Source organism: Ammospiza caudacuta, chromosome 9 (assembly GCF_027887145.1).
Source record: "Ammospiza caudacuta isolate bAmmCau1 chromosome 9, bAmmCau1.pri, whole genome shotgun sequence".
NCBI classification, from domain to species: Eukaryota; Metazoa; Chordata; class Aves; order Passeriformes; family Passerellidae; genus Ammospiza; species Ammospiza caudacuta.
In genome coordinates this window covers 20,468,278-20,495,086 of record NC_080601.1, presented here as the reverse complement: position 1 = coordinate 20,495,086, position 26,809 = coordinate 20,468,278, and the positions used below count along the sequence as shown (strand labels likewise).

Genomic DNA, 26,809 nt, shown 5'->3' with positions numbered 1-26,809 from the left:
CTGCAAAATAAAGAAGTAGTATACTGAATTGTTGTTTTTCTGATATTCCAGAACATCTTTCAGTGAAAAACCAGTGTCCACAAAGCTTATGCTCCAAAATCTCTTTCAAGTCCTGTACATATTTGACTGCTTCATTTCACTCATATGAAATGTACTGTGGCTTGAAGAATGAGCTGGTTAATGATCTATAAACATCCATTCCCAATTTGGAATAAAGCTGCACTGACCCTATGGGACCCATCAGAACCCCAACTGTGGTTACAGAGCTGTTCATTGGGGAGAAAAGGACAAATTAAATCATACCAGGATCCCCCCAGTACCTTTTCCTAGATGAATGCCAGCTTGCATCTTCCCAATATTTTATGAAGTACATAAAGATCACTACAGCAATGTTACAATAAGGAAAAAAAAATAATTAATAGAGTTTATATGACTTGCTAAGCATATATGCACAGATCAATGGCTGGCATTTCCTGCCTTGATCACATTCCCATCAATGTATAGTGATTACAGTGAAGAGAGAGAGCTCAATCTATATAATGTGGGAAAAGACAGAACTGTAAAATTACCACAATGCCATTAACTGTTTATGTGAAACAGACAGAACTTGCTTCCTTTCAAAGATTAATAAGCTAGATATACTATGCATTACTAGCATGATATTACAAAGACAAAAAGCCACAAATTCCACAGAATCACAGAAATAAATTCCCTCACCAGATAAAAAGAAGAAAGCACTGTACTTCCTCTTTAGCTGTGCCATGACAAAAATAGCCAAAGCAAATGAGGGAGCAGCTTACTTATTCCAGTTATCTTTCTTCATGCTGAGAAGTCAAGGAGGCAGACAATGCAGATCAGCAAAACAGATTTAGTGCCTGGAGACTCCACCATGGTATGAAGTGGGCTTTGGGATTAGAGGGCTAAAGCCATGTGCCCTGATTCTGAACACTGTGGATATCTCCACAAAGCACTGCTCTGAAACTTGAATGACTTCAGCATAACCTGTTAGAGCAGCTGGGCAGAACTGTCTTCAGATGCTGGAAAAAAAAATCTCTGGAACTGAACTCTTCTGCTTCTTCTAAAAGAGCTGTTATTTGCTAGGCTGATTTTCATTCCCTGGTTTGCAGTTGCAGTCCAAGCCATCAAGAACTGCTTCAGCTCCAAAGTGGTTTGCAGACCATTTTGATGACTCACTTTGCCCCTGGACTCTCATCCATCGGCCCTCCCTTTTCTGTTTTCCTCCTGTTCCTCCTTTTAAGAACCCACTATTTTCTTACTCTATTTTCCACCAGAAAATGCTGCAAAGAACTCTGAGATTTATCTCCTCTGGAATTTCTCAGGGATTCTTCAGTAGCTGAGCAGTAACCAAGCTATGGCTTTGCTTTTAGACTGACTATACATTTCCCCAGTACAATGCTGTTCACACACACCTGTGTCTCTTCCATGGTGCTACTCTCCAAGGACCTGCCACCCTTGACATGATGTGGATTCTACCAGTGGATTCTACCAGAGGTCCCTCAGGCAGGGAGGGTAACAGTTACTCAGAGACACAACTGGGAACATAGCTGTCAGCTCTTAGCCTAACTAGGATGCCACTCTCACAGTCTTCCAGCCAGCCAGGAAGTCCATCTCTAAAATTTCCTCTCAAAAAGAAAGTCTATTGTGGGACAAGCCCTTCTCTCATTTTTGCTTTCTGGAGGTGGAATACTCAAAGAGTTTGTGAAGGAACTATTTCTTACCTTTCTTACCTGAAAACATTGAGCACTTGGTGACAGTGTATGGCTAGAAGGATTTCCATCTTCAGAGCCCCTGGAAGTTTTCATCCTTGTAGTTTTAAAATGGCACTGTATTTTGTACACACAGAAAAGCAACTTTTTCAAGAGGAACAGCCCATGGTCCATCCTGTGCCTTTCCTGTGGGATCTGTGGTTTTCCCTGCTGGAATGGTGCCTCCCTGTGTTCCCCTGCAGTCCTGCCAGGTAACACCATGAGCACAGAAATGCTATTTCTATATCAAACCCAGGATTTTCAAAGTGATGGTGAAGGCACTCAAAAGTCATCTGCTTCACTCTTCAAAAACAGCACTAGGGAAAAGTGTCCATCCTGACTAAACAATGGCTGTACACAGCCTGACAGCATGATGATCTTTATCACACTAGCACCTGACTTGTAAACACTCTTAAGTTTGAACCACTTCCTTCTTACATACAGCACTTGCACTGTCTTCAACTACAACTCACTCAAAAGCCAGCCTGAATTACTTAAGGTCAGCAGGTACAAAAAAAATATCCTTGGAGTAGGACAAATAACTGTTCAGTACAAAGGACTCTGCCAAATCAGCAATTTGGAACGTTGTTAACCTAGTAGAGAAGTAGATTTTTGTGGTAGGCATGCCACTTCAAAAACTACTAGGATCAAAATTCACTGGTGAAGTAGAGAAAGGGTCTGCTAAGTCAACTGAGCATGTAATAAAAGTAATATGTCTTGAAACTTCACCAGAGGTCCAGACAGTCAAAGAATATAATGGCAGGAATACTTGATGCGGACGTTTAAAACATGTTCTCTTCTATCATCCCTAGTAGCTTGAAGGAGTTTGTCTTTATTAACAGACCCCTTTAAAAAATAAAAAAAAAACAGCTTGTGTAATCTTTCCAACAGAAATTGAGATTCCAGAGAAATATATACAGCAAGTTTATTGTAAATTTGTCTCTCTGTTTCAAACAGATAAAAGGGGACACCAAAATGAAGTGTTTTCAATACCCCACCCATTAAGTCCAAAGTTCCAGGTATCTTCCCAACACAGAACCCAATTAAGGAAAAATTGAAGTTTAGGTCCAGCTGCTACTAAGGGAAAATGTCTTTACAGAATATGGAAGACTTTCCCTAGACCAAGTATTTCATGTGGAGAACAGGACTAACACACATATAGCCAATACTGACATGAGTTAAAGACAGGCTTCTACTTTTCACTGCAGAACTGAGGCAACAGTACCCCTTGAGAAGAGGAAAATATTATTCAGCCTTAAGCCTGAACACAGCCTACCAATAGCTGGAAAAAGTCCCAGTCTCCAAGTCAGTTGTAAACCAAATCCTTGTCAACATACAGAATTTGCTGCTGTGCAAAATCAGAGATCAGTCGGATTCACTGCCCAACTCCAGCTTACAGACTATGGTAATTTCATCGTTTCTCCAGTTTTTTGTACTTGGCTTCTGCAGAAGGAAAAATAGTACTTTAGTACTTGGTAGGTAAAAGCTTTGCAACCTGTAAGCTAATTTACTGTATCATTCAGGATCCTTTTTTCCTAATGCATTTAGGCAGATAAAATTGTACAATAATTTTTTTAAGAACCCAGTGCTTAAGTCAGACAATAATATTAATTTAAGCCAAGAGGGCTTGGGTTGCTGGTGGAACATTATGAACCCCTTAATTTGCAAGATTAAACATCAGACTTTAAATTATAAGTCAGTGCCTACCATAAAGAAAAACCAAGCCTCACTAATAAGCAGTAGTTTAACAACACCTGTACTAGTCCACCGTAACATAACACATGACATTAATCTTTTCCCAATGCTTATCACTTCATAGACAATGTTTGTGCTCAAAAGCAGCACAGGCAACTCTGCACTTCAGATTTGTTAAACAAAAGAGTTTACTTTCTTTCATTCTTTTTAAATCCTCTTCCAAGGCACTATGCTTCTAGGTCTTAACAGTGGAGGATGATAGTTACCAAGTTTTTTGGAATATGCATCCAGTTTATAAGCTGCCTGCTCCAGAGCTGCAACCTGTTCCTCAATTAGGTCTATCTGTTCCAGATATGGCTGAAGATCAGCATCTTAAAAAAGCATGAAAATTTTATCTGTCAGTTCTCAGTAATGCACTTCCAAGAAACAGTTCACACTTGAAACACAAGAATTTCTTATTACATTCTTCAGATAGGACACTTCAAAAGGTGCCCTCTCCCAGCCCAAAATTAAGTGGTGACTCTGACAGCCATGTTCCAGGATAATATTAAATGTTTAAGTGTACTGTCTAGTCTCTAACACAAGTAACAAGAGAACATGAATTAAAAGAAATGTTATGCCTATCAGATCCAGAGTCTGGGGTAAACCAGGACATAAACTAGATGTATTTTCTCTTACAGTAGTCTACAGAGTCTAAAGCTGTTAAGAAATATACAAGACTGGCATTGCATAGCAGCACATCTATATCAGTGAGTTTTATTTCCTTCAACACTAATGGAGTGTGAACCTTCTGACTCTAAGATGTTTTATTTCCCATTCTGACTCTAAGATGTTTTATTTCCCAAACAAGTGTGCCATTTATGACACCCCTACCTTATTTAGTGTACTTACATTTTTGGTTTAAATCCTTCAGATTTCTACTGATGTTTATAGCAATATCTTTCATTTCTAAGTACTTCAAGCTAGTCAGCTTATTCATGTTTTCCAAGAGTTTGTAGTCTTCACTGGTGGCTTAAAAAAAAATATAAAGTATATTTTAATTAAAGGTGATGTGGTTTGAATTGTGTGCAGACTCTTCAAGAGGACAAGAGATTTCAATCCAACAGCCAAATAAAGCACAACAGTTTAGATGGCAATACAGGTTATTAGTATACACTCTACAAAAAGATGACATTTTGTGAATTCCAAAAATCAACTGCACTGATGAATTTACTTCTAAATTTTTTTGAAAAAAATTTACTAAGTCCTCATATTTCTATCCTTAACTCTGTCAGTTTGACACTTAAGTTTACAAAACTGATAGCACAAAGCCAGACTAGTAATTTGTACCATATATTCTTCCACTCTGCAAATCAGGAGTGCTTTCAAAATTAGAGCCTAGGACATGCATTAACTTGGTGAACAGTTTACTTTGCTCCAGTTAATTTTGCACAGCAGTTTATTCTAAAGCATAAATGTTGGAAAACATATATGATCCTTGCTCTCAAGAAAAAAATTACTCCACTCTCTGTAGTGCCTCCCTCCTACTCTGTTTTAACCTAGATGCTTTTGTTAGATTGACTTTCCATGTACAAACTTCTTTGAGATGAAAAAGAAATATTTTTAAGGGGCTGATATCACACTAAATTGTTCTGAAAAATATTTGTAATATTCTGGGACTTCATTAAATTATTATAACCAATCTCAGTGTTCTCAGCAGCCTAGCAGTGTGCCAAATTTGGACTGCCAGTCTTACCAGATGCAATCTAAATAGTTACAGTTTAGACAAGCTATCCAAGAGATTTCTTTCAAACAAAGTGGAAAAAAAAGAACTTGCAGGTCAGTATTGCAGTGCCTTACCTGTCAGTTCACCTGTCAGGTAAGTGGCCATTTTGCTGAACATGTCTTTGCAGAGTTCATTGATATCTGCTTCTGCTGGCTCCTTAGCTTCCTCTGCAGTTTCAATAGCAGGATCCTCTACTCAGGGAAAGACATTACAGGGTTAAGACAAACTATAGCAAGTCCGGAAGCACAAGAGAAGGATTACATGGTTCCATTTCCCCCCCCCCCCCTTAAGCTGCCTACAGCTGCTTTCCATGTAAATTGCCTTCTTTACACGTTACACTGTTAAGGAGTAACAAACCACGGCAGATTCTTCGAAGTAGCACCATCGTTATTTCCAAATAATACTTTAGGGAGCATTCAAGAGAGAGGCACCCAGTCTGACAGCACTGACAAGCATTAGTCCCCCTCGTGCCTAGATAGCAAAGCAGTTTGGGCAGAACTTCTGAGTGGCTGAGTGCACGGCGCTGCTGTTTATTTCTAGTCACCGACTCGGAAAAGAAGCACCGCTGCCCCAATCCGCTTCATATGGGCTACAACAGATCCCCACCTGCGGAAAGCGGCAACCGCCGCTTTCTTCTCAAACCCGTTTCTGCCACAATCTGCCCTTGTTCGGCCCCTTCCCGGAGCAGCCCGGCACCTCTCCCCCAGCCCGGCAGGCCGCTCCTTCCCCCGTCGGCAGCGTTTGCCGGCTCGCACACGAAGGCTGCCCGAGGCCCGCGGCTCCCTCCGACCGAAGCGGTGGCAGGGCCAGGACTCGGCCGGTCCCCGGGGCAGCAGCGGCAGGAGGCGTATGGCCCGGCCCGGCCCGGCCGGCACACGCCAGGCCGCGGGCTCGCCAGGAGCTCCTGCCCGCGCCGCGCCCTCCCCGGGCCGGGCCCAACCCCGCACCGCGACCCCGGCCCCCGTCCTGCACCCCGGCCCCGGTCCCTTACGCTTGGCAGGCTGTGCGCCGGCCTCGGGCGGCCCCTCCGCCGCGGCCGCCATGGGCACACAGCCGCTCTCACGGCCGGAGCCGCCTCCTCCGGGCCGCGCCAGGCCCGGGCCCGCCCCGCGCCCGGCGCAAGGAGGAGCGCCCGGAGCCCCCGCCCCTGAGGGGCGGCCACAGCAGGTGTGCGAGGGGCCGGCACTGCGGGGACGGCTGCAGGAAAGAGACGAATGCCGAGGTGTAAAAGGTGTACGAGGTTACTTTGCTCCAGGCGTTACAGGCAGTGAAGCCGAACCGAGAGCGCCTGGTCTGTGCTCGATGCGCTGCGCTGTCAGTGCGCTCATTTCCCCCTTCCCACCGCAACCGGAGCGTCACTGCAGGAGCACTGGCAGGACTCTCCCACCGTAGCCCGGTCCAGGGGCTGCGGCCAGCCCGACCCTCACAGGCAAACTCTCCAGTCCTGTGTTTGAGGATGTTTTCCTTTGGCTAAGCTGATCCACTTACATCTGCAGGTCTTCATGCGATTTAAAAGCATCTCTTCTGCTGCTGCTGAGGTGGCCAGGAGCCAAGTATCTGCACGATAGCCAATACTTGGCGATACTGTGGGGACTGTGGTACACGTTGCTGTAGTTGCCACAGCCGTAGCTACATAGGTGTTCTCCAGTCCATAGTGTAAGTAGCACTATATACAGATAGTGCAGCTAAGAACTGAGTCTGTTGTTAAAAACTTCTGCCAGTAGTAAGTATACAAATTTTTATTTAGAAAGTAATAAAGAAAAAGGGCATTCCCTCTCATCCTTTAAGTAGTAAATATACTTCTTGCTGTTTATGGGGGCGAGGGGAGATTTTTTGGTTTTTCTTTTCCTGCAGTACAACAGTACATATTTCTCTTCTTAGGTGAGATGTCTAACACCACTGCTATTTAGTTTTTAATTAAGCTAAAGTTGTTTCTGGAAGTAGCTTCCACTGAGAAGCTACTACAAGTACAACTGTTTTTTTTCTGGTAATGAGTGCTTGGTCTCTACTGACTTCAAACTCAAATGCATCTCCAACACATTGTGAATGGTCTGTCTCTCCTCAGATGTGACAAGCACTAACAAGGGACAACATATCATTGTACAAATGCCACCATCACCTTCCACCTTTTGTGATGGAGAAGCTCACATGTCCAATGGAATATTTTGTGTATAAGCTGGCCACATAATAATAATGGTTTACAATATAAAGTTTGATATGTACCTAAGGAATTATGAGAATTGTATTTTCTTAGGAAAAATCACTTACGCAATGTACATTAATGCATTTCTTCTTAAAACCCACAGTCCTGTGGAGATCATGGTCCAGAAACAGGGGAATAGGCCTCCCATCTGAAGTCCAGTAAAGTCAGCTGAAACATTTTGGCAATCTCCAGTAGGCCCTAACAAGCTTTGCAGTTTTAACACCTGAGAAGCTGCAGGGCAAGGCAACACAGGAGTCTATGTGAACTTCCTCATGAACCGGAGTTTTGCATAGGCAATGATAAGGAAGATGACAGTCATGCAGAAGAGAGCCACTATGTTTTCCCACATTGCCCAGCTGGTAGGGGCAATTCCCTGGCTGCACAGGTATGCTTCACCAGAACACCTGCAGAAAAGCACGGGGCAGAAGTTCACATTACTATGTTGCACACATCTTCAGGTAATTATTATTGTTTCCACCCCCAACTCTGCAAAACAGGTGATGGAAATAGACAATCCATCACCAAATAAAACTCAAGGGACAAATCTAGATCTCTAGCTCTCATAATTTTCCAGTAGCAACCTAATTGTTCTTTATAGATAACTGGCAATTTATGAGGAAACCTCAGAACCATCTTAAACCATGGTAAGTACAGAAGAATTAGCTTCCCCTCAAAATCACTGGAAGTCCAAAAGCCATGGAAACAGTACTCCAGCACTGCTCCTTGCAAAATATTCAGCTTGCCATTTTTCTAGTACGAATCACGAAATAGCTGCACTGCTACAGCTTAAGATATCAATAGCCAAGAGCATTTCAAATGGGGCAAAATGAAGCACTGTGAGAGAGATACCTTTGCTCTGGATCTGCAGGGAGGTTAATATTTAAAAGTTCTGTGGGAGAGGCATGTTTCTGATCACAGGTCTACTGCTTTCCAGCAACTCTCTAGCTGTCCACACACTGCCATTTCCATTGTTAAGTGATTCTGGATTTGTTTAGGAAAACTGATCAATCAGGGCTAGGTTATCAAATACAAAACTTAATTTAGCTAATCTGCCTATTTTTACAAGTAAAGTTTCATCCCTACTTCGCTCTTGGGTAATTGTGGAGTTTTACTGTATAATCCTAAAATACATTACTTTGGGACATGTTGTTGAGACTGGCTTGTAAGGTGTTATTCCGAAAATAGTATAAAAATTTGACACAGTCAGACTTCCCTTCAAGTAATCACTATTCAGGCCCAGAACCATCATGAGTTACTTACATTTCTTCTGTAATATTGGGGGGACAACTGCCTGTGTATCCCACTGACACTGTAGTATTTGGATTCTTCTCACCACAGAAGTAGAGATCTCTGTACTCATTTACCTGAAGGGCCTAGGGAAAGAGGAAGACACAAGATTTTTGCATAGTTCATGGTTTGGGCTGTTAAAACTGAAACACTTCAGTTTTAATAATAATAATCTTCTAATAATCAAAGGAACTTGATTATTAGAATACACATACCACCATTCTTGGAATCATATGTTCACGTTCCTTTTTATTTTCAAGCTCTTAGACACTGCTTTTCTTAGCAACTGCTCCAAGTTCTACATGCAGGGTGGTTCAGTGTCCCAGGCCTTGGCTTCAAAGTTACTCAGCCACGGGTTTCTGTCTTGCCAGCTACAAGTTTCTGTTCATCCACACTCACCTGGGTCAATCTACTGATCCAGAAAATCATGTGGCTGCATGCAGATACCCCAGCATCACCACACTGAAGGCATGGCAAAGTCAGCCAAAGCAAGAGGTGAAAGGTTCCTCAGCACTGGCATTCTGCACTCACTGCTATCTCAGAGGACTCTTCTACATTGAGTAGCACTGATAAACCATCTCAGTGATACCCAAGTAATGAGGTCTCACACATCTCCCACCCTGCACCAGCTCCAGCATTCATTTCAGTCATTGTTACCTGAAGTAGGACATTATTCCTTCCAAAGAGGCTTGGCAAGGATGCAAACAAGGAGATGGAAACAACTCCACCTGTGACCTGCTCTATTTTCTGTGTTTCAAGCAGCTGCACCCTTAGATTTCTGGTACCCCAGCTCCTAACTATTCAGAAAAGTCAAATTTAATTTCAGAGGAAGCCACTCTGAAGACTGAGACACTTGTGCACTATCGTAAATCCCCTTAACCAGTTGGAAAGTCATTGGCCCCAGCTGGCCACCCATACAGTAGTGTCTGGAGAGGCTGGACAATATTTGATTTTATTCTAAACCACAGGGATCAACTACTCAGGCTAGGAATTAGTGCCTGACTGGACAGCTTGCTCTGCAGCTGTCCAAGCTGCATTAATTCTGTAGCACAAAATGTTTGTTCAAACTTTATACTCAAAAGCTTTCAAGGAAGCAGCAGTGTGGCTACATTACTCAAAGGAGACCAATGCTACTTTCTACTCACAGTGAGGCCATATCGGGGGATGCTGAAGTACTTGAGCCAGTTCAGCCAGCCCATTACTGAAGGGAGGTTCACTAAGAGGCCAGAAAAGATCTGAAATAAAACACAGGAGATTGATGAGTCACAAACTGTTTATTACAAATAATACCATTTCTGCACAGATGCTGCAGCTCCCAGCAGAGGTTCACTGGGATTGATGGACCTGCTACTGCTGTCATCCCTGCACCCACAGACATGAGTTGGAGCCTGGCAGCACTCCCATGCCACTGGCCCGACAGCACACCCGAGTACTCCAGCTGAACTGCTTGCAAAGAGGTCAGAAAGGTTTTCTACACCCACATGTGAGCTAAGAAGCATGATCACAACTTCTTACCCAGGAGGACTATCCTATGGTAGAGCTAGGCAGAAGGTAAAGAAGAGAGGAGAAATAAGAAAGAGATGAGAGACTGGAGAGATGAGAAAGTGGAGAATCAAAAAGGAGAAAAACGGGGAGCCTTATGAGCTGTTATTATTTCAGTCTTACATTTTTTATCCTCTGTCCTACATCTTTTATCCATGCTTTCTCTCATCTGGAAAAATATTTGCTTTTACTTCTTATCACAAGTGGTCTTCATAAGTAAACACAATACTTCAGCCTCTGCTTCATCACAAGTGATCGTGTGCTTACCCCACTGACTTTCAGGACATGCATGTGTCACTCCTTATACACTGTGACCTAACTCAATGTACACCTTCCCCTTCACTACACATGCACACTTCTCATCCACAGTGAGCAGTTAAAGCAGTGCACTTGTCTTATTGCAAAAGCAGCTTAAATTGCAAATCAAAGATTAAGGGAGGTACCGTGGCTCAGAGTATGTACACAGACAGTGACCAGGAATCATCTAACAAGAAATATGTAACTTGGTAGGTTTCACAGTCAAGACGTTTCATCATCAACATCACCTTTTTAAAAAAGAACTCACAGCTCTCATCTCCAAGTGGTCAAAATTTCTTTCTCTCTCTCTTGTTCTCTTCCTTAAAAAAATCCTTAGGGAAGAGTATTGAAGTAATTTCTTGACCCAAGGTAATATTGAATTACAAAACAAGAGAGGGTTTGTGACTTTTGTACCACTTGGGCAGCAAAAAATAATGAAAAATCAACAGATCTAAAGTTTATTTCAAGGCTTTTTCCATATAAATTATCTAGTTGATCAGTTAGATTTCTAATACTGGAAATGCAAGATTTTTTAAAATCAATCTTTGTAAGGACAATTTAATTTTAAAAAAAGTAACACGTGTTTGGGGCACACTGTTGGAAAGCTCTGGTGGCATCACAGCTACTGAATTGCACCCAACCCTTAGACTACAAGCTGGCAGAAGTATATCTTTGACTACCACAGTGACAATAAAATCACAAGCATGGAGCTGACATGCCATTGGATTATGGATATTTTAGCCTGCCTAGGATAAGCTCAACTCAGTCCTCTTAGCTGGTCTCACCTCTTCCCTCCCCTCCACGAAAGGAGCACACACCCCCTAGTATACTTACAAGCATCAGGACAAAACAAATGGTGATGAGCAGATTAGCCACAGCCACCACATCCATCCCAGCACTGATAGCCAGGGACATGGCTGTGGCAGTGTAGGACACCAGTATCAGGGTCAGCATGAAGAAGAAGAACCGCCCTGCAACAGCTTGGTATCCTGTCAAAAAGCAGAAAGGTGAGAGTCCAGTAAACAACCACATGAATTTCAGAGTGGTACCCTTGGATTCCTATACAAGACAGGCAAATCAGGAAGAAAGACCAAGTGTGGAGTTGGCAGGAACTTTGCATGCTTCAGAGGCCCAAAGAGCATTACCAAAAGATGTTGTCAGGAAGGTCCCTGTGTTAGATTGCTGGTGTCTCTGCCCCTGCCCCAGAGTCCTCCAAAGTTATGATGCCAAGCACTTAAATCAGTTGAAAGTTCAAGCAGCAGTATGTTATAGATACAGGAATCTGGCTAAGTCAGAAATGTGTTGGAAGACAACAGGTTCAATGAAAGCATCAATTCTTTACCAATCATCCAGTAACTGATGCATGAGAATATGATGGCTGGAGTAGTTCTCATGGGCAGCAGATCTCCTATCATCAAGGCCAGGAAGTAGGCAGACACACGGTAATATCCACTGGTGTACTGATGGCTGCGAGGACAGGAAGGATGGGAGTTGTACAGGTTTAGAGGTTCTCTAGGAAGCAGGCTCAGAGTGTGTGTTTGATTTATCCTGATTTTTTTCTGCTTTTTCGACCACTGACTCCTCTCTATGCAAATTGCTTATATTCTCTGTGCTATCACTGACACTCTATGAAGCAAGGGCTGATCTGTCTCTCAGACAGTCAAACAGCACACCAAGGAACGTGAATGAAACACTGTGTGACTGCTAAGTAAAATATCATAAAAAAACTCCTAAGACTCTTTTCAAAGGAAAAGATCCTTAATACAAGAGCACAGAGAAGCATTAGACTTCTATAAACTGGAGGAACACTTCATCCACTGCTAACTCATACAGCTGCTTCCAGGGAAGAAGGAATGATACCCAACAATGGGAAAACACCTTTGGGACACCAACTCACCTCCAGTACAGAGCATTATGATTGTTTTGTTGCTTAATGGAGCTCATGAAAAGATGCTTTAACAGGTGATGTGCCTAAATCCCCATTGACACAGCTGGTAAACTGCACTGGCAAGCATGGCAGACTAGCAATAAATGGCAGTGTGGGGGAATTTCACTCCTGAGCAGCTGTTAGGGACAATATCAAGCTGCTCTGAGCAGCCTGTGGGTGGACATGGACATTCCAGGCATAAATCTCCCGTTTCTGTTTTACTGCATAGTATCTGTCTGTTGCTCTTCTATTGCGTGAGCTGGAAGCACCTCCAAACTACACTTTCAATATATATGTATACATACATGTGTGTATACTGTAGGTATACATACCTACCTGTGCATTTACATATGTATACACACATACAAAAACATATACAAATATATATAAATAACTATAAAGATATTATGCATAAATAATATTGTAAGTAAATAACTGTATTTAATTATATATTAATTACTTTTAACAACAATGTAATAATCAAGCACATCCCTCTAAACACAGATGTGCTTGATTATTAATGATCTCTTGTAAGCCAGACAGTGGCCTCCTTTATCTGAGCATCCATTGCAAAGTTCCTGGAGAAACTCTCCCTTCATTTTTGCACAGTCTTGCCACTTTAGGACCATTGCAAGACTGTGCGTCAGCCCCTGTGAGAAAGGGGGCAGGAAGGATTCACAGTCTGCAGGATTCACACGCAGACTTCAAAACCAGCTGTTACCAAAAGTGGGTAGGAAAAACAGTAAGCTGTCACACAGGAAGCAAGAAAAAGCATTTCCTCCTTCCCCCAGCTCTTACATTTCAGCTCCCTGCTCTACAGACTCACTTAGCATTACTATTACAATCTGATGTTGCAAGGGAGCAACCAAGTCTTTGGTGGTAATAATTTTGTTCAGTGTGTAAGATACTGCCCCATCTCATTCCAGGGTATGAGACAGTCCAAGTGCCTTACTACTTACACAAATAGTTTCTTGTCTCTGATGAATAGCTCAATTGCAGAGACACTGGAAAAACACTGGTTTGTAGTGACAAAAAACAAGGATCCAACCCTAGAAGGCAAAACAGAACAGTGGAAAAGTGAGGGAACAACCAGATCAAACAGTGGCAGCCTCAGACACCATTCCATAGAGTCAGTGCTTTTCTCTGTCCACAGAATGGAGATATTTAATCGCTACTGTAAAATCTTAACTGTATCCTTATCTTCCCTTTTACATCCCCTTTGTACTTATGTGCAAGCCTGACAGAACTGTGGCCCCTTTAGGACCCCTGGCAATTCCATGCTGCAGTGCACTGAGACTTGTGAACCCAACCCTCCTTTGTATTTCAAGAGGATTCCAAGGCCTTCCTTCCCTGTGCCTCAAACCTGTTTGCTACAGATAGAAAAATGAGCAAAGCTTTTTCATCTTACCGATTCTGAATGCCGCTTCGGTCCAGTTTTACACCAAAAAAGATAGCACCCACAACCAAGGCTAGAATTACAGTCACTGCAATCTGGAAGTGGAAAGAAGAAAGGTAAAATGAAATCCTTCAGATAAGTAAAAAATCAGGAACTAACATTATTAAGTCATATGTAGGGCTTAAGATTCACACCTGCCTAAAGCCTTGCTGTTGTGAGGCAATGTATACCTGTGACACACCCAATTAAAATTCTTATGACAGTTTTTCAGATTTTATCCTTTTCACTTTTCTACTTCATTCTTTGGCTAGGAGAGTTTAGTAGAAACATGCTTATAGAGTAACCAAGTTTAAGTTTTAAAGTGAGGTATAAAATTAGTATCACCCTAGAAGATCCCTATGTGATTCAGAGAATGAAGCACCTTCCCCCCCCACCCCAATCTTCAGTGCAGCATTCTTATGCTAAACTAAATTGGAGATTTTTTCCAAAGGCCACAAAGGTAGCTGAGCATCTCACTCTATTAACATGGCAGTGGCACAGGACTTTTCTGTTTCCCTAACTGCCTTTGAAAACATATTCTGCCCTACACACTACAGATTACGAGACTGAGAGCAGCAAGAGTTTGAGACTTTTAGCAATTGTTACCTACTTGTGCAATGGAGGCCTGTGGGTTCCTGATGAGATTTTTCAGGGAGCGCTTGGACACCCAGTAGAGCTGAGTGAAGAATCCATTTGCATAGGTGATCTCATGCTCCTGCTTGGTTGGTCGCTGCTTGCTTCCCCGTCCAAGCTCCACTTTCCCCAGTGCTTCCTTTGTGCTCTGATACAGGCTCGAGCTGAGATACTTCTGGTGCAGCACGTCTACCACACTGCTATCCACGTTGTCTTCTGTCACTCCATTTTCACTGCTCACTTCTGAGTGAGAAAAAGAAGACATGGCTTGTGATTCCCTATGAACCTGACCTTCAGATATGGCCCATCAATAAGCTCAGCAATTCTGGAGGCTGAAGAAAAAGGCAGAAATGCCCAGAGAATTTGAGTTGTTCAGGCCTTAGGCCTGAGTTTAGGAGGCTAGCTTGAGTGAGAGGTTTGTCCTACATTTTTAACTGAATCTAGCTAATCTGCCCATTCTTACTGGCACAAAATGGTCATATTCTTGTAACATGGCACCAGAAGACTTTTGTTTCATTGAATTTGGAAAAAATTAATGTTTGCTCTGATTCACATCACTTCAGTGGTGTGAACTGTTGTGTAACTGCTTTACAAGATCTGTTCCCTTATAGTCCTTCAGTTAACGATGTGCAACATGATCCCCAACAAGTATTTCCAAACATTTCACTCATTATACTGGTAGAGAATTTCTTCCCTAAAAGTTCCAATCTCTTTCACTCTCCTGTAAATCCAACACTCCTTAGCCATCTACCTAGTCTTCTCTGCAGCAGCCTCTTATGTGACTGAAAGCTTGTCAGCTGCCTCTTGAGACTAGGCAGTTTTAGTTTTTCCAGTCTTTCCCTCACAGGCTTTTTTAAAATTTGGTATTTGTCATTGCTCTCCTATACTATTGAAGTGAAAAAAATCCATTTAAGAAGTTTTCTGATCTCTTTAAAGAATCCAAAACAAAGTATATCTGTTAGTAGGAACAATGAAAAGATAAAGAAATGCCCTTAGACTCAAGGAAACCCAGAGAATAAAAACTTGCCATCACCACATACAATTTCCCTTCTACACTAGCCAGCAGTGAATTTCTCCTTTGCAATTTACCTTTTCCTGTGTCCACAGGTCCATGATCATCCTTGCTGGCTGCCACAGCAGTTGAATCACCATTTATGACATCAAGGAAGAAGTCAGCTGGATTATTGAAGGGTTCACATTGATATCCTTTAAAAAAAACCAGAACAAACCAAAACCACACATGCAACGTGTTTGCATTGCACAGGGCACACCTCAGAAGGTCAGGTCTAATACTATATCACTTTTCTATAACCCTGTTACCAGAAAGCTTCACTGCTTTTCATAAGTGTAACTTTAAAGCAGTAGACGGAAGACAGGATTTAGGAGATGGTGAATCCAGGGTATCTAAAAAGCTTCTAAGCTGCTTATTCACTGATTTCAGGTGAGGAGGAATCTCTAACTTGCTTCTACCACAACTCAGTATGGACAACTCTTGTCTCCTTGCCATTGCTGTTCAACCACATTCCACTCTGAAAGACACACAGGTCCTCAGCAGAGGTTCCTGGATGTCTGCTCTACAGCCTTAGATATTTCCTCCAGATGCTCAACTCTTGTTGGTGGTTCCCTGGTCACAAGGATGAGGAAGGGCTGTCCAAGAGCAGCTTCTTACAATACAGTTCTAAGTATGGGACACGGAAGAAATTAAAAACAAACAAACCCAAAGACACTTTTACATCTTCCCTGAGAGAAAGGAAGTGGGCTACAAGGAGGAGGAGTAGAAGTACTGACATTGGTTAAAGCCCCCCCATTAAAGCCAGGGAAAGCTTACAATCTAATGAGTCCATGGTTGCATCTAAAGATTGGAAGTCTACTCTACAGTCTCTGTTCATTACAGTCAGACACCCTCACTCTGCTTACTTGAACAGAGGGCAGCCACTCAGCAGTGCAACTATTAACCCATCTTAAGACACACCCAAATTCTGTCCTCTTAGTTGCCCACCTGCATTCAGTCTAGAGCATATTTTTGGATCAATCTGTACACATTGCTGCTAATCTGCAGGCTGTGGTTCAAAAACCACTGGATCTGCCACCGAGGCCTGGTACAACTACAAGCATTATCTAGTGATTCTTGGTTTTTGTCCTCATGCAAGGCAAAACAAAGGCAAGAGAGAGCCATGGTCTCTTGTCTGAAAATTTTTAGGTTTCTCATTGTGTCTTTTTCCTGTTCTAACATAACACTGCTTAGACTGTCTGTGTACAGTTTCTAACATCCCAGTGATAGAAAAGCATGGGCCTATTATCCCATGCTAGGGCAAGAATCTACACACAGATTTAACTCATGAGCCAGCTGCTTTTGCTCTTGGCATGGAAGACTTACCAATAGAACTGAAGTAGTCCAGGGCATTTTTCGCAGGACCGTGGTACAGCACCTTTCCTGAAGCCAGTAATGTCAGACTGTCAAACAGCTTAAATATGGAGTAGCGGGGCTGATGGATGGAAAATATGATGGTTCTCCCTCTTCTTGAGAGCCTGACATAGAAACAAAACATCTCTTAAGTACACCACACTTTGAGTTTCAGGAAGGCAAACCCCAAGTATCAAAATCCAAGACAAATACTTGGCAACTTCTCAGGGCTCTGACCCAGAAAAACCTTCCCTCCCTTCTCTGTCACGGTATCAGATGCTGTCTGCAAGACAGCACCCATCATTACAGGAGACCATCACTGCAGCCCAGGTAGCCAAAGTATGATGTTGTCTGTAGCTAGCAAAGCTTGAGGCCACAGCTGTGTATAAACCCTCCTTATGTGTTTTTTATACCAGATGTCCACCTAACTGCAACAGTCCTACTGTGCTCAATGGCAATACCAGGTGGTACTTATCAGGCTGTGGAAGTCTGGCCAGATGACATTTCTCTTAGCTCTTCTGCTGAAGATTTACTCTAAAGAAAATTCAAACCAAGTTTTCCTTGAAATTTGTCAGATGCTCTTTCAAGTGCTTTAGCACTGATGCCCAACAAGGACCCTTGATGATCAAAGACCTATATCCACAAACCCCAGACCAAAGCAATGCCCACAAGCAAAATCAGACAACTTGCCACAAAGTCGGGAGCAGGATTAGAAAGCCATTCTCATTAAATGACCCTCTTTCATCCTCCTTGCATGTAACTTTATTCTAATTGTCAGAAGACACCTCATCTCCAAAACACAGAACACTTAGGGTAAATTTGCAGGTGAAGTTTTATCTGAGTTCAAGACTGTTGTTGGGTAATAGACTCAGATGGAAGGCCAAGAAATTATGATTACAAGGTTTGACCTCCCAGTCCACTCTTTGTTGTGGCAAAGGGAAGCTGTCCAAGCTACATCTGCTTTTTGGGCTCCAATCCAATGCATGCTGTGGAAAGATTCCCATAAGCTTAAAAAGGCTTTGGAAGAGACCCAAACAAATAATTTACCACTACTTCTGAATACATTTGTCTAGTTTTTATGTTTTTGTTTTTTAAAGGAGGCCTAGAACTACTCAGTCATAAGAACATTCCTTTTTTTACTAATGATTTGACAACCAAATTGCAACACACTGAAGCACTGACTCTTACTTCTTCAGAAGGATGAGGACTGCATTGGCTGTGCTGGCATCAAGGCCAGTTGTTGGTTCATCCAGAAAAAGGACTGGTGGCTCTGTGATGAGCTCCATCCCAATGTTGGTTCTCTTCCGTTCCCCTCCAGACACTCCCCGGATCAATTCAGTTCCGACCTGCATGCAGAAGAAATCAGATATTTGCAACAAGACCCAGTCAGTACATGCTCTGGACTTGTGGGCTTTCCACATCCAGCAGCCATTTTCACTCTCAGTCCCTTTAATGAACTCTAGGACCAACAGCAGGTGAGTTTGACCCAGTGTGAGGGACTGTGTAGCAGTATGCTAAGCCTGATTTTCAGAGGTACCAGGTGCCTTATGACTTCAGGGAACAAGGATGACACTGACAAGAGACAGAGTGGGGCCACAGCATTCAGAGGAGGGCATTGGTGTGTGGGGATGCCTTTTTTTGGTAGCTTGCCTGTTAATACAAGCTCTACACAGAACTTTTCCATCGAAGACCAGTTTTTCATCCCTCAGAGCTTTCAGAAATGAGAAAACAATTTTCTTGTCTTGTTCCACAAAGCCAGGAAGTGACTGAACAACTTTCCAAGATGCAATGACTAAGCGACTCTTTCCCTTCTGAATTTATACAACACTCTGGACATGGTCCAAAATCTTCCCCTTTTAGTAGCAAATACAAATATCTCTCTCCAAGCTCCCTCCTGAGCTGGAGACTGATTTCTTGCATGCAATATGGTTTAGTCAGGTTCCTGTTTGGCTTTCTGTAACTGCACTACACACACCATACTGCCCAGAGACAAGTAGTTCAATTTCCAGAGGTAGTAGGATTTCTGAGAAAGGTATTCTTGCTGCTCACCTTAGCATCAGCCACTTTGCTTAATCCCAGCTCACTGATTATCTGGGTGACTCGCTCTTCCTTCTCTTTAATGCTGATGGAGCTGGGGAGTCGCAGTGCAGCAGAGAATTGCAGGTTCTCCCTCACCGTCATCGTGCCCATAACAACATCATCCTGAAAGTACAAATGGACAGTTGGAAAGACTCCTCAGCTGCTGAGTGGGCACAGGAGTCCCTTAGCAGCAGTTACTGCATAAGTTGCTCGCGTACCACAGTGGAACCCAGACTGAAGGACAACTCCTTCAAATTTTACATGACATGAAATTCAAAGTCGTTCAGTAGCAGTCAAAGGGAGACTGTAGCTCTGCAGGCTCCACAGCTTAAACCCAGCACCCCCTCAGCCTCCTTTCAGGCTGAGAAGTTCAAGTGCAGACAGTGCTGCTGTGTACTGCATGTGCATTTTTCTTACTAGCCAAAGTGAGGCAGAGCAGGTAGTGATTTTGTAGAGTGAAACCTCTGTCAGTCCAGTTGGAGCCCAAGGACACTGCTAGCGCTCAGTGTTCAAGGTAGAGACGCTCAGGGAACCACCCTGGTCAGCTCTGTTTCCAGGTACAAGCCATACCTCGTTGTGGTCCAGAGCACCTGCTGAGTTCAGCTGCCAACAAGGAGCTTTCCCCAGCTCCTCACTGGCAGCAGTTTCTCAGAGAAGAAATTGCACCAAGACACTCCTGCCATGTGTCAGCTATGTACAACTCTTGGACCTAAACCTTTCTTCTAAGGGCTACAAAAGCTTTAACAGCCACATGCACTTTAAGGGAGAATCAAATCTATCCAGCTGACAGACATGGGCATCCTACAGCAACCTGCAACAACCATGAGCCAAATAAGAGATTTGTTATCAGGTCCATTCAGAGCTCCATGCATCTCCATCACCCCCACTTTGGTATTTGCACCAATTCTGTATCCTGCAATATGATGAGAAAAGGGCTGCAACACTGGGTATCTGCTAAGAAAGATGCCTTTTACATCAGCCATCTTTGGAAGACATTCCCTAAGCTCCAGGGCAGCAGATTCTTGCCTGCTTTGGGACTCTGCCCACATCAGATGTAGTGCATCACTAGCACACATGATATACCAGTCAACCATGTTTGGCACTGGAGTTAACAGAGGAAGACAAGAATGTGCTGCTTTGCTGCCAAAGATGGTTTAGGCATTTCAAACCTCCCTTCCCACAACCCCTCAGTCTCTGACCCCAGCCTCCCATTCTCCACTCTCAGATCCACCAATAGAACTGCTGAGTCACTACACTGGAAACTGAACTGTGAATTTAAGCTTAATACCAAACATAACCAACAGTGGCATGACACCTTCACTCTCAGCATGAATGGAGAGACCACCAGCAGTTTTATAGGGATAACATATGACTTAGCATGCCTATATGATTCTCTGCATAAAAATTATCCTATAATTATGTATTTAGGACTTAAATGTTGTTCATAGTTTTTGGCCCGTCTTCACTGATCCAGGGAGTACTGCATGGGGTAGGAAGGGGGAGAGACCATTTAACATTTGACCAAGTTGCTTATCATTTTAAAGTTATGTTTGGTTGCTCTGGACATTTGAGAGACAAAGGTCTCAAACTGGCACCACTTGTGAGAAATTTACAGGTTTTTCACCAGCCACTGAGGATTTGGGGATCTCTGACCTGCAGGATCAAGATTTAGCACCAGTCGCATCCCATGGATCCTGCAGAGCCCCCCGGCTGGCAGCTTTCAGCTGCCTGTGTCACATCTGCCTGCAGTCAAAACCCTGGATGGTTTCCAGATTTGGCTTCTCATACGACTGCCAAGAATCCCCTTCTCCCCAAGCTCCCCAGGGCTTTGAGGGTCTATTATTGGTCCAGGCCTCCACCCACTTCCGTAGATTCAGCTGGCTTTTCCTGTCTCCGAGTGGAATGGACCTCTGTCACAGCCAGCTAGAATCAGAGGAAGAACAGCAGGGATCTATTTATTTCCTAGAATTATTGTCTGATAGTTTGAAGCTACTTCTGCCAGCTAGAACGGCTTCTGAGTTTAACAACAAGAGATTTTGGGTGTCATGTTTTTTTTCTCCTTTTTTTAAAAATCTTTGCTAGCACTTCAGGGCCGAGGCCAAAGGCCAAGTCACAGTAGCCCAGCAATTTGGGCATCCATGTGGCTAGGGGAAAGACACACCTCTGTTCTTGACTAGGCTGGAGTAAGAGTTTGATCTTATTGTCTTCCATATCCCAGATTAAAACTAAAAACTGTAACAGCTGAGTTATCAAATTAGGCTCTGTAGGGATCACTGAAAATTACCTAAACTAGTTGTTGATGCTTCCTCATCTTATGTGGTCTTCCATCCCAAGATCTCCCAGGCCCCCAGGAAGGCAGTTACTCACCTGCACAACATATCCTGAGATGCACTTGAAATTTGGAGGTTGTGGGATGCCATCTATAAGCACTTCTCCAGACAGACCTGCTGGGTCCTTTCTGGCAGCCAGCACATCTAGGAGACTTCAGACAAACACCAGGCATTAGGTTTTGCAATAACTGCTGCTTTTACCCTTGACTGGTTAAGTACCACCAGCCAGGACTGAGTTACAGCCTGCTCACAGTGTGCTGCAAACCAGAGGGCACAGGAAGGGGCTTCCCCTACTCTGCATGCTTTAGCTCTTTGTACACAAAGTCTGGTGTCCATCCAGGATTTTCCAGCACACGGTGTGCCACAGCAGTATGGCAGTGTACAGACGCTCACAATTCACAACAGTCAACCTCCTACAGACATAAACTTGGTCTGTGTATTTACAGATAACCTCAAATGCACAGAGACAAAAGCACCCTGCTGAGTCGCTGCAGGCTGCTCTCCAGCCAGGGGAGCACTGAACTAACTCCTCTTATCTCAAGGAAATTAATCCATATGGGTGTAAAGACAGAGTTAAGATTAGTTCTAGAAAGTAATTTTTTTAACGTATCACTGGATTCTCCTTACTGCCAGTGCAGAGGCCAGCCTGTCTGCCTGATAAGCAAACTGCCCTGATGAAGTGCTGCTCCTGAAAGCATCCTGATTAACCAGCAGTCTCCTTAGAAAAGAAGATCAATGGTCACCACAAAGACAGGCCTTTGTGAACCCTGGCCATATTTCCAAGTGTCTGACACTCTTAAAGTCAGAGAGTGACAAAAGAGCTCTGTTACCACAGGAGAGAAAACAGCATTAGCACTGGATGGAAACAATCTACATGGCATTTCTCTGTGCCTTCATCCAAACAACTCAAGAATGTGTGCACCCCCACCAGCAGGCCACAGCCAAGCTGAGGTAAGGATCCAGAGCATCCCACAGACTGCATTACACCATACTACTGTCAGTTGTCACAGAAGGGTCTGGCCTAGCAGCTTCAAGGAAATCTTGCTGCAGAGAGTTCAGAGGGGGTGACATCTTCCACGCCCCAGGGGAGCTTGTGCCCCATCCCCACAGTCGGACAGAGCCTACATCTGAGCTCCAAACACCCCAGCTCCCCTTAACTCGGGCCACCACCCAAGATGACTGCAGTAATATGGAGCACCAACTGGAGCAGATGAAGCATGTGACACAGTCATGGTGCAAGAACTTCAGCAAGGCTGACAGAGGGGCAGGAGGTCAAGCTGCATCACCAGATCTCTCAAAGGCATGCAAAGGTCTAAGTGTGCAGACACCTCACATCTCCCCTAACCCTCAGAATCCCAAAAATACTTTGAACAGCAGACTATCTATTTAAAGGAGCAGAAGGTACTCACGAAGATTTCCCACTCCCTGTTGGCCCCAGGATAGCATTCAAGCCTGGTTTCATAATGCCACTGGAAGAAGGAAAGAGTTGTTAACAAATCAGGACATTTACAAGGACCACACATATGCAGATTTTAGTAGATGTGAGATGTGAACAAAATGCTATTGAAAGAAAAACCTCAGAGATTAAAAACTTCTTAAATCTGAAATCGATAAGCATTCTTCCTTTCTGTCCCAGACTGCCAGTCAGAACAGAATGAGAACTGGACATAAAAAGCAATCTACATAAGACAAAAATTGTCTTCCCTGCTCAGCAGGGTCTTGAAAAGAAGCAACAACTGCTCTCTGTTGCTCATTTCCTCTGACTGCACCTTGAACCATAGTTAACAGAACCCTCAGATCTTCTGGCAGAAGAGCTCACACAATTTTGGTCCTAATTTGCTCAGATCAATAACTGAAACTGTTTCAGCTATATCCCAGCTATTTTGCCTAAAAGCAAATCAAAGTGCTTACAAGAACTGCTGACTGGCAGGAGGGCAGTCATTTCTGTACCAGCACAGCTGGATCTGGAAGGTGACACGAGGTCACTGGTTCACAGCAGCAGATTAATTCCTACCCTCCTACCCATTTAAGCAAACACTTACTTAACATTGTGAAGGATCTTCTTTTCCACGATTTTCCGTTTACAAAGGAATCCACTGGACTGCTTAACCGAGTACTGGATGTTATGGAAACTCACGACGGAGCCACGAGGAGATCGGAGGGACTCTTGTGTTGGAACAGAACGTTGGAAATTGCCCACTCCTTCCTCTTCTCCAACAGAAACAACGCTGTGATCGAACCTCGCGTCCGACATCATGCTCTTGTTACACAGTCCAAGCTCCACTGCACGGAGGTCACTGCTGTTTTGAGCAGTTCCCATCTGCTGAGGCAAAGAACACGTAAACATGCAGGGAAGAAGATATGTGAACAAAGATTTCTCCAGAAAGTGCCTTGGAAGAGCAAGTTCATGACACCACAGCAATTGGTACACATGCCAAGTTTCCAAAAGGATGGGCATCCGCACCGGAAGACATCCAGTAGTCAGTCCCCAAAGGCACAGAAACCTACAGATTTAGAACTAACCTATAAGGACAAGAAGTCTGTTCTTGAAGTAAATAATGCTTGCTCAAAGGGCATCTAATGAGGCAAAACCAAGCCTACCTATGACGGTCGCCATCTTTGGCAACACAGTCAGTATTACTAAAGGAAGCTGTGACCACTTGTAGAGACTCAAGCTCACCTTCTTCAGTCATAACATGCTTACCCCTCCACCCCACAACACAGATAGCAGAGAAAGCCTATTAATGAATCCATACAAAGAACCAAAGCAACAAAAATGTTTGTGTTTACAAAAATGAAGGCCAGTCACATGCATCTTGTTTGCTGCACAAGTCTGTTTCAGGGATATCAATGTGATTAAAATAACAATTACACATGCTAAAAATTACTGTGATGCTGCAGAAAGCCAAGGTGCTCATCAGGTTAAAAGAGCAAGGAGAAAGACCTGCCCACAAACACACCCGCTGCTAGTTCCTCGAATTTTGTGTGAAGGTAGAAGTATCCCACAAACCACCCCTTTCCCACCATCTGCATTTCTTTCCTCACAGGACTGAGAGGGTGATAACTAGTAAAACGACCACTACAGCAGTAGTAGATTTCTCAGGGATAGAGAGATGGCCACCCTAGGAAACTAGAGCCACAAAAGCCAGGTTTAAAGAAATGGAAATTGTCCTTTCCTCTCTACCTCTTCCTATCTCTGAAAGCTCAACAAGTTGCATAAATTTTCTCCTGTATAAGTAAAATAAAAATCAGGGGCAAAGGAAGGGTTGTTTAGTTTGAACCTATACTGAACTCTAAGGCTAGTCACTCCTGGGAAAGAGCACAGGATATGCTGGTTACATCAGCAAGAGATGGCTTATACACTTGAAAGGTTGCACAACAAATGATGAGAAAAAAAAAAACCAATAGGATGATAGTGACACTAGGGACAAAGACCTTATTAGACTTTCGAACATTTTTCTTGTATCTGTCCTGGCTAGGTTCTGCGGTTTAGTTCACCGTACACCCTTTTATGCAGGGTTCTGTAAAGCTACCGATTAGCACTGGAAGCACAGAGGGCACGAGGACGAGAAAAGCCTAGCAGATAGCAGAGGCTACAGGTAGGCTCGGGCTGCAGCAGCACCTCACGGCAGCGCCCGCCCTTGTCTCCCACCCACGTCCCGCGGGCCGGTTTCGCCACTAAACCGGAGCCCGGACCCGATCCGGCCGGCTGCGCTCCGCTCTCCTCCCGCAGCCCGCGCCCGCCCGCAGCGTAGCTCCAGCCCCGGCCCCCCCAAGAGCGCGGCTCGGCCGCCCCCGCCCCGGCCCGGCCCGCGCCGTTACCTCGCGGCTGCCGAGGAGCTCGGAGTGGCGGCGGCTCTGCCTTGGAGGCGTTTTATAAGCGGGTCCGAGCGGCGGGTTACATAAAGCGGCGGCGGGGAGTGCCGACCGTGGCACGCAAGCCCCGCCGGTCGCGGGCGAAGGCGGCGGTGATGGAGCCCCGCTCCGCGGGCGGCGCGACCCCCGGGGCGGTGCCGGCGCCGCGCGGGGCCGAGCCCGGCTGCGTGAGGGCCGCGCTGTGGGAGCGCTGCCCTCGCCGGCAGCGCTGGGCCCGGGGCGGCGGCACGGAGCAGCCCCCGTGAGCCGGGGTGCCGCGGGCTGCCGGCGCCGTCAGCCCGCCTTCCCGGGGCGGAGAGAGCAGCGGGAAAAGCCGCGATGTTCGCCCCTGGGAACCCCCGAGCGGGCGGTGGACACGAGGAGCCCCGTGAAATGCACGCGGCCCCTGCGCACCCCGGCACGAGAGGGACAGACCGGGAGCGGAGGCAGCGGCCGCTCTCCCTCCTGCCCTCCCGCCTCCTGGAAAGGTCATCACCCCCGGGGCATGGGGCCAGCCCAGCCGGGTCAGCCGGGGCCATTGGCCGCCCTAGCAGCCCTCCCCAGGGTGACACTCCCACTCGGACACTGCCGTGGCAAGGTGCGCCTTGGTGGGCCCGGAGAGCGTCAGGACAGCCTGACAACCCGTTGTCCCGTTGTCCATCAGGTTGCCTCTCCGTGCTGCCATGTGTTCCCAGCTAGGGGAACGTGTGAAATCGGGAATACCGGATTTCCTTCAGTTTGTGGTCAAGTCTTCTTGTCTTCCCATTCTCAAGCACTATTGTCTTTACAAATAAGCTCTGTCTCCCCAGGTTCCTTGATATTGTGAATGCAGGAAAGCCCAATTTTATGGTTTACAAATACAATTTATGGCAAAGCTGTCGAGTCATATTGCCTCCAGTTTGATTGCCTTCTGCAGCTCTGTACAGCATTGCTTTTTTTCCTAACTACACTTTTTGCTAGATCAATTTAAGGCTCAGCTAGGGTAAAACAGACCTCTGTCTATCCAATCTACAATAATAATGGAAACTCCAAAGGCTCACCTCTCCATTTTCCTCACCATACCTCCTAGGGTATGGTGATAAACTCAGTGCCATTGATGCATTAGGCAGAAAACACCCACATCCTATGAAGCTGCATTGCTCTGCAGGGCTGACAGAAGTCAGCAAGTGGGTTTATGGGGGTATTGAAATAGCCCTAGAGATCTCTCAGAAGAGCAGGTTTTGCCTTAGGCTTGATGAATGCTATCTTTAGTCACTCTATGGGTCTTGAGTGCACTTGAGTTCATGTTTCCAATATGATTTAACTTCCCTTTTTGGGGAAAATCTGCCTACATTGAAGACTTTTGCCCTAGTGTTTCACCAAATATGCACATCTCTGTCTCCAAAAATATTTCAATCCCAAATACTCACTACCCCTCAACAAGCTGCGGAGGCAATCTTCTCTTGTCACGTGCCTGGAGCAGTGAGGCAAACAGAGCCTGTGTGCTTTGGAACAAAGGTGAGTATTTTCTGAGTCATGAACTTGCTGCTCCACATAGTGCCTGCACAGTGGTGCAGGAGAACAGCTCACTCGAGGAGCACAATTAAAAACT

At 44.6% G+C, this 26,809-nt stretch overlaps 2 protein-coding genes across 3 annotated transcripts; both read right to left on the bottom strand.

Moving 5' to 3' along the window:
• Nucleotides 1-2,673: 2,673 nt before the first annotated feature.
• On the bottom strand, nt 2,674-6,320 carry BLOC1S2 (biogenesis of lysosomal organelles complex 1 subunit 2). The gene is made up of 5 exons (XM_058810666.1): nt 6,218-6,320; nt 5,301-5,417; nt 4,353-4,472; nt 3,728-3,832; nt 2,674-3,209 (listed from the first exon to the last, which is right to left on the bottom strand). Exons 1-5 carry the CDS (start codon nt 6,267-6,269, stop codon nt 3,178-3,180), a joined length of 426 nt encoding a protein of 141 aa, XP_058666649.1. The 5' UTR covers nt 6,270-6,320; the 3' UTR covers nt 2,674-3,177.
• A 618-nt stretch (nt 6,321-6,938) lies between these two features.
• On the bottom strand, nt 6,939-25,397 carry LOC131561064 (broad substrate specificity ATP-binding cassette transporter ABCG2-like). Of its 2 annotated transcripts, none has more exons than XM_058810153.1 (16): nt 25,186-25,397; nt 23,406-23,683; nt 22,773-22,832; nt 21,401-21,515; nt 19,004-19,156; nt 18,143-18,300; nt 16,928-17,079; nt 15,640-15,756; nt 14,528-14,793; nt 13,891-13,973; nt 13,442-13,531; nt 11,898-12,022; nt 11,390-11,544; nt 9,862-9,951; nt 8,690-8,802; nt 6,939-7,833 (listed from the first exon to the last, which is right to left on the bottom strand). In XM_058810153.1, exons 2-16 carry the CDS (start codon nt 23,681-23,683, stop codon nt 7,686-7,688), a joined length of 2,103 nt encoding a protein of 700 aa, XP_058666136.1. In that variant the 5' UTR covers nt 25,186-25,397; the 3' UTR covers nt 6,939-7,685. The 2 variants fall into 2 exon arrangements, with proteins under 2 accessions (XP_058666136.1, XP_058666137.1); XM_058810154.1 differs by having other exon boundaries at nt 23,406-23,686; nt 25,186-25,391.
• Between the last annotated feature and the right edge of the window lie 1,412 nt (nt 25,398-26,809).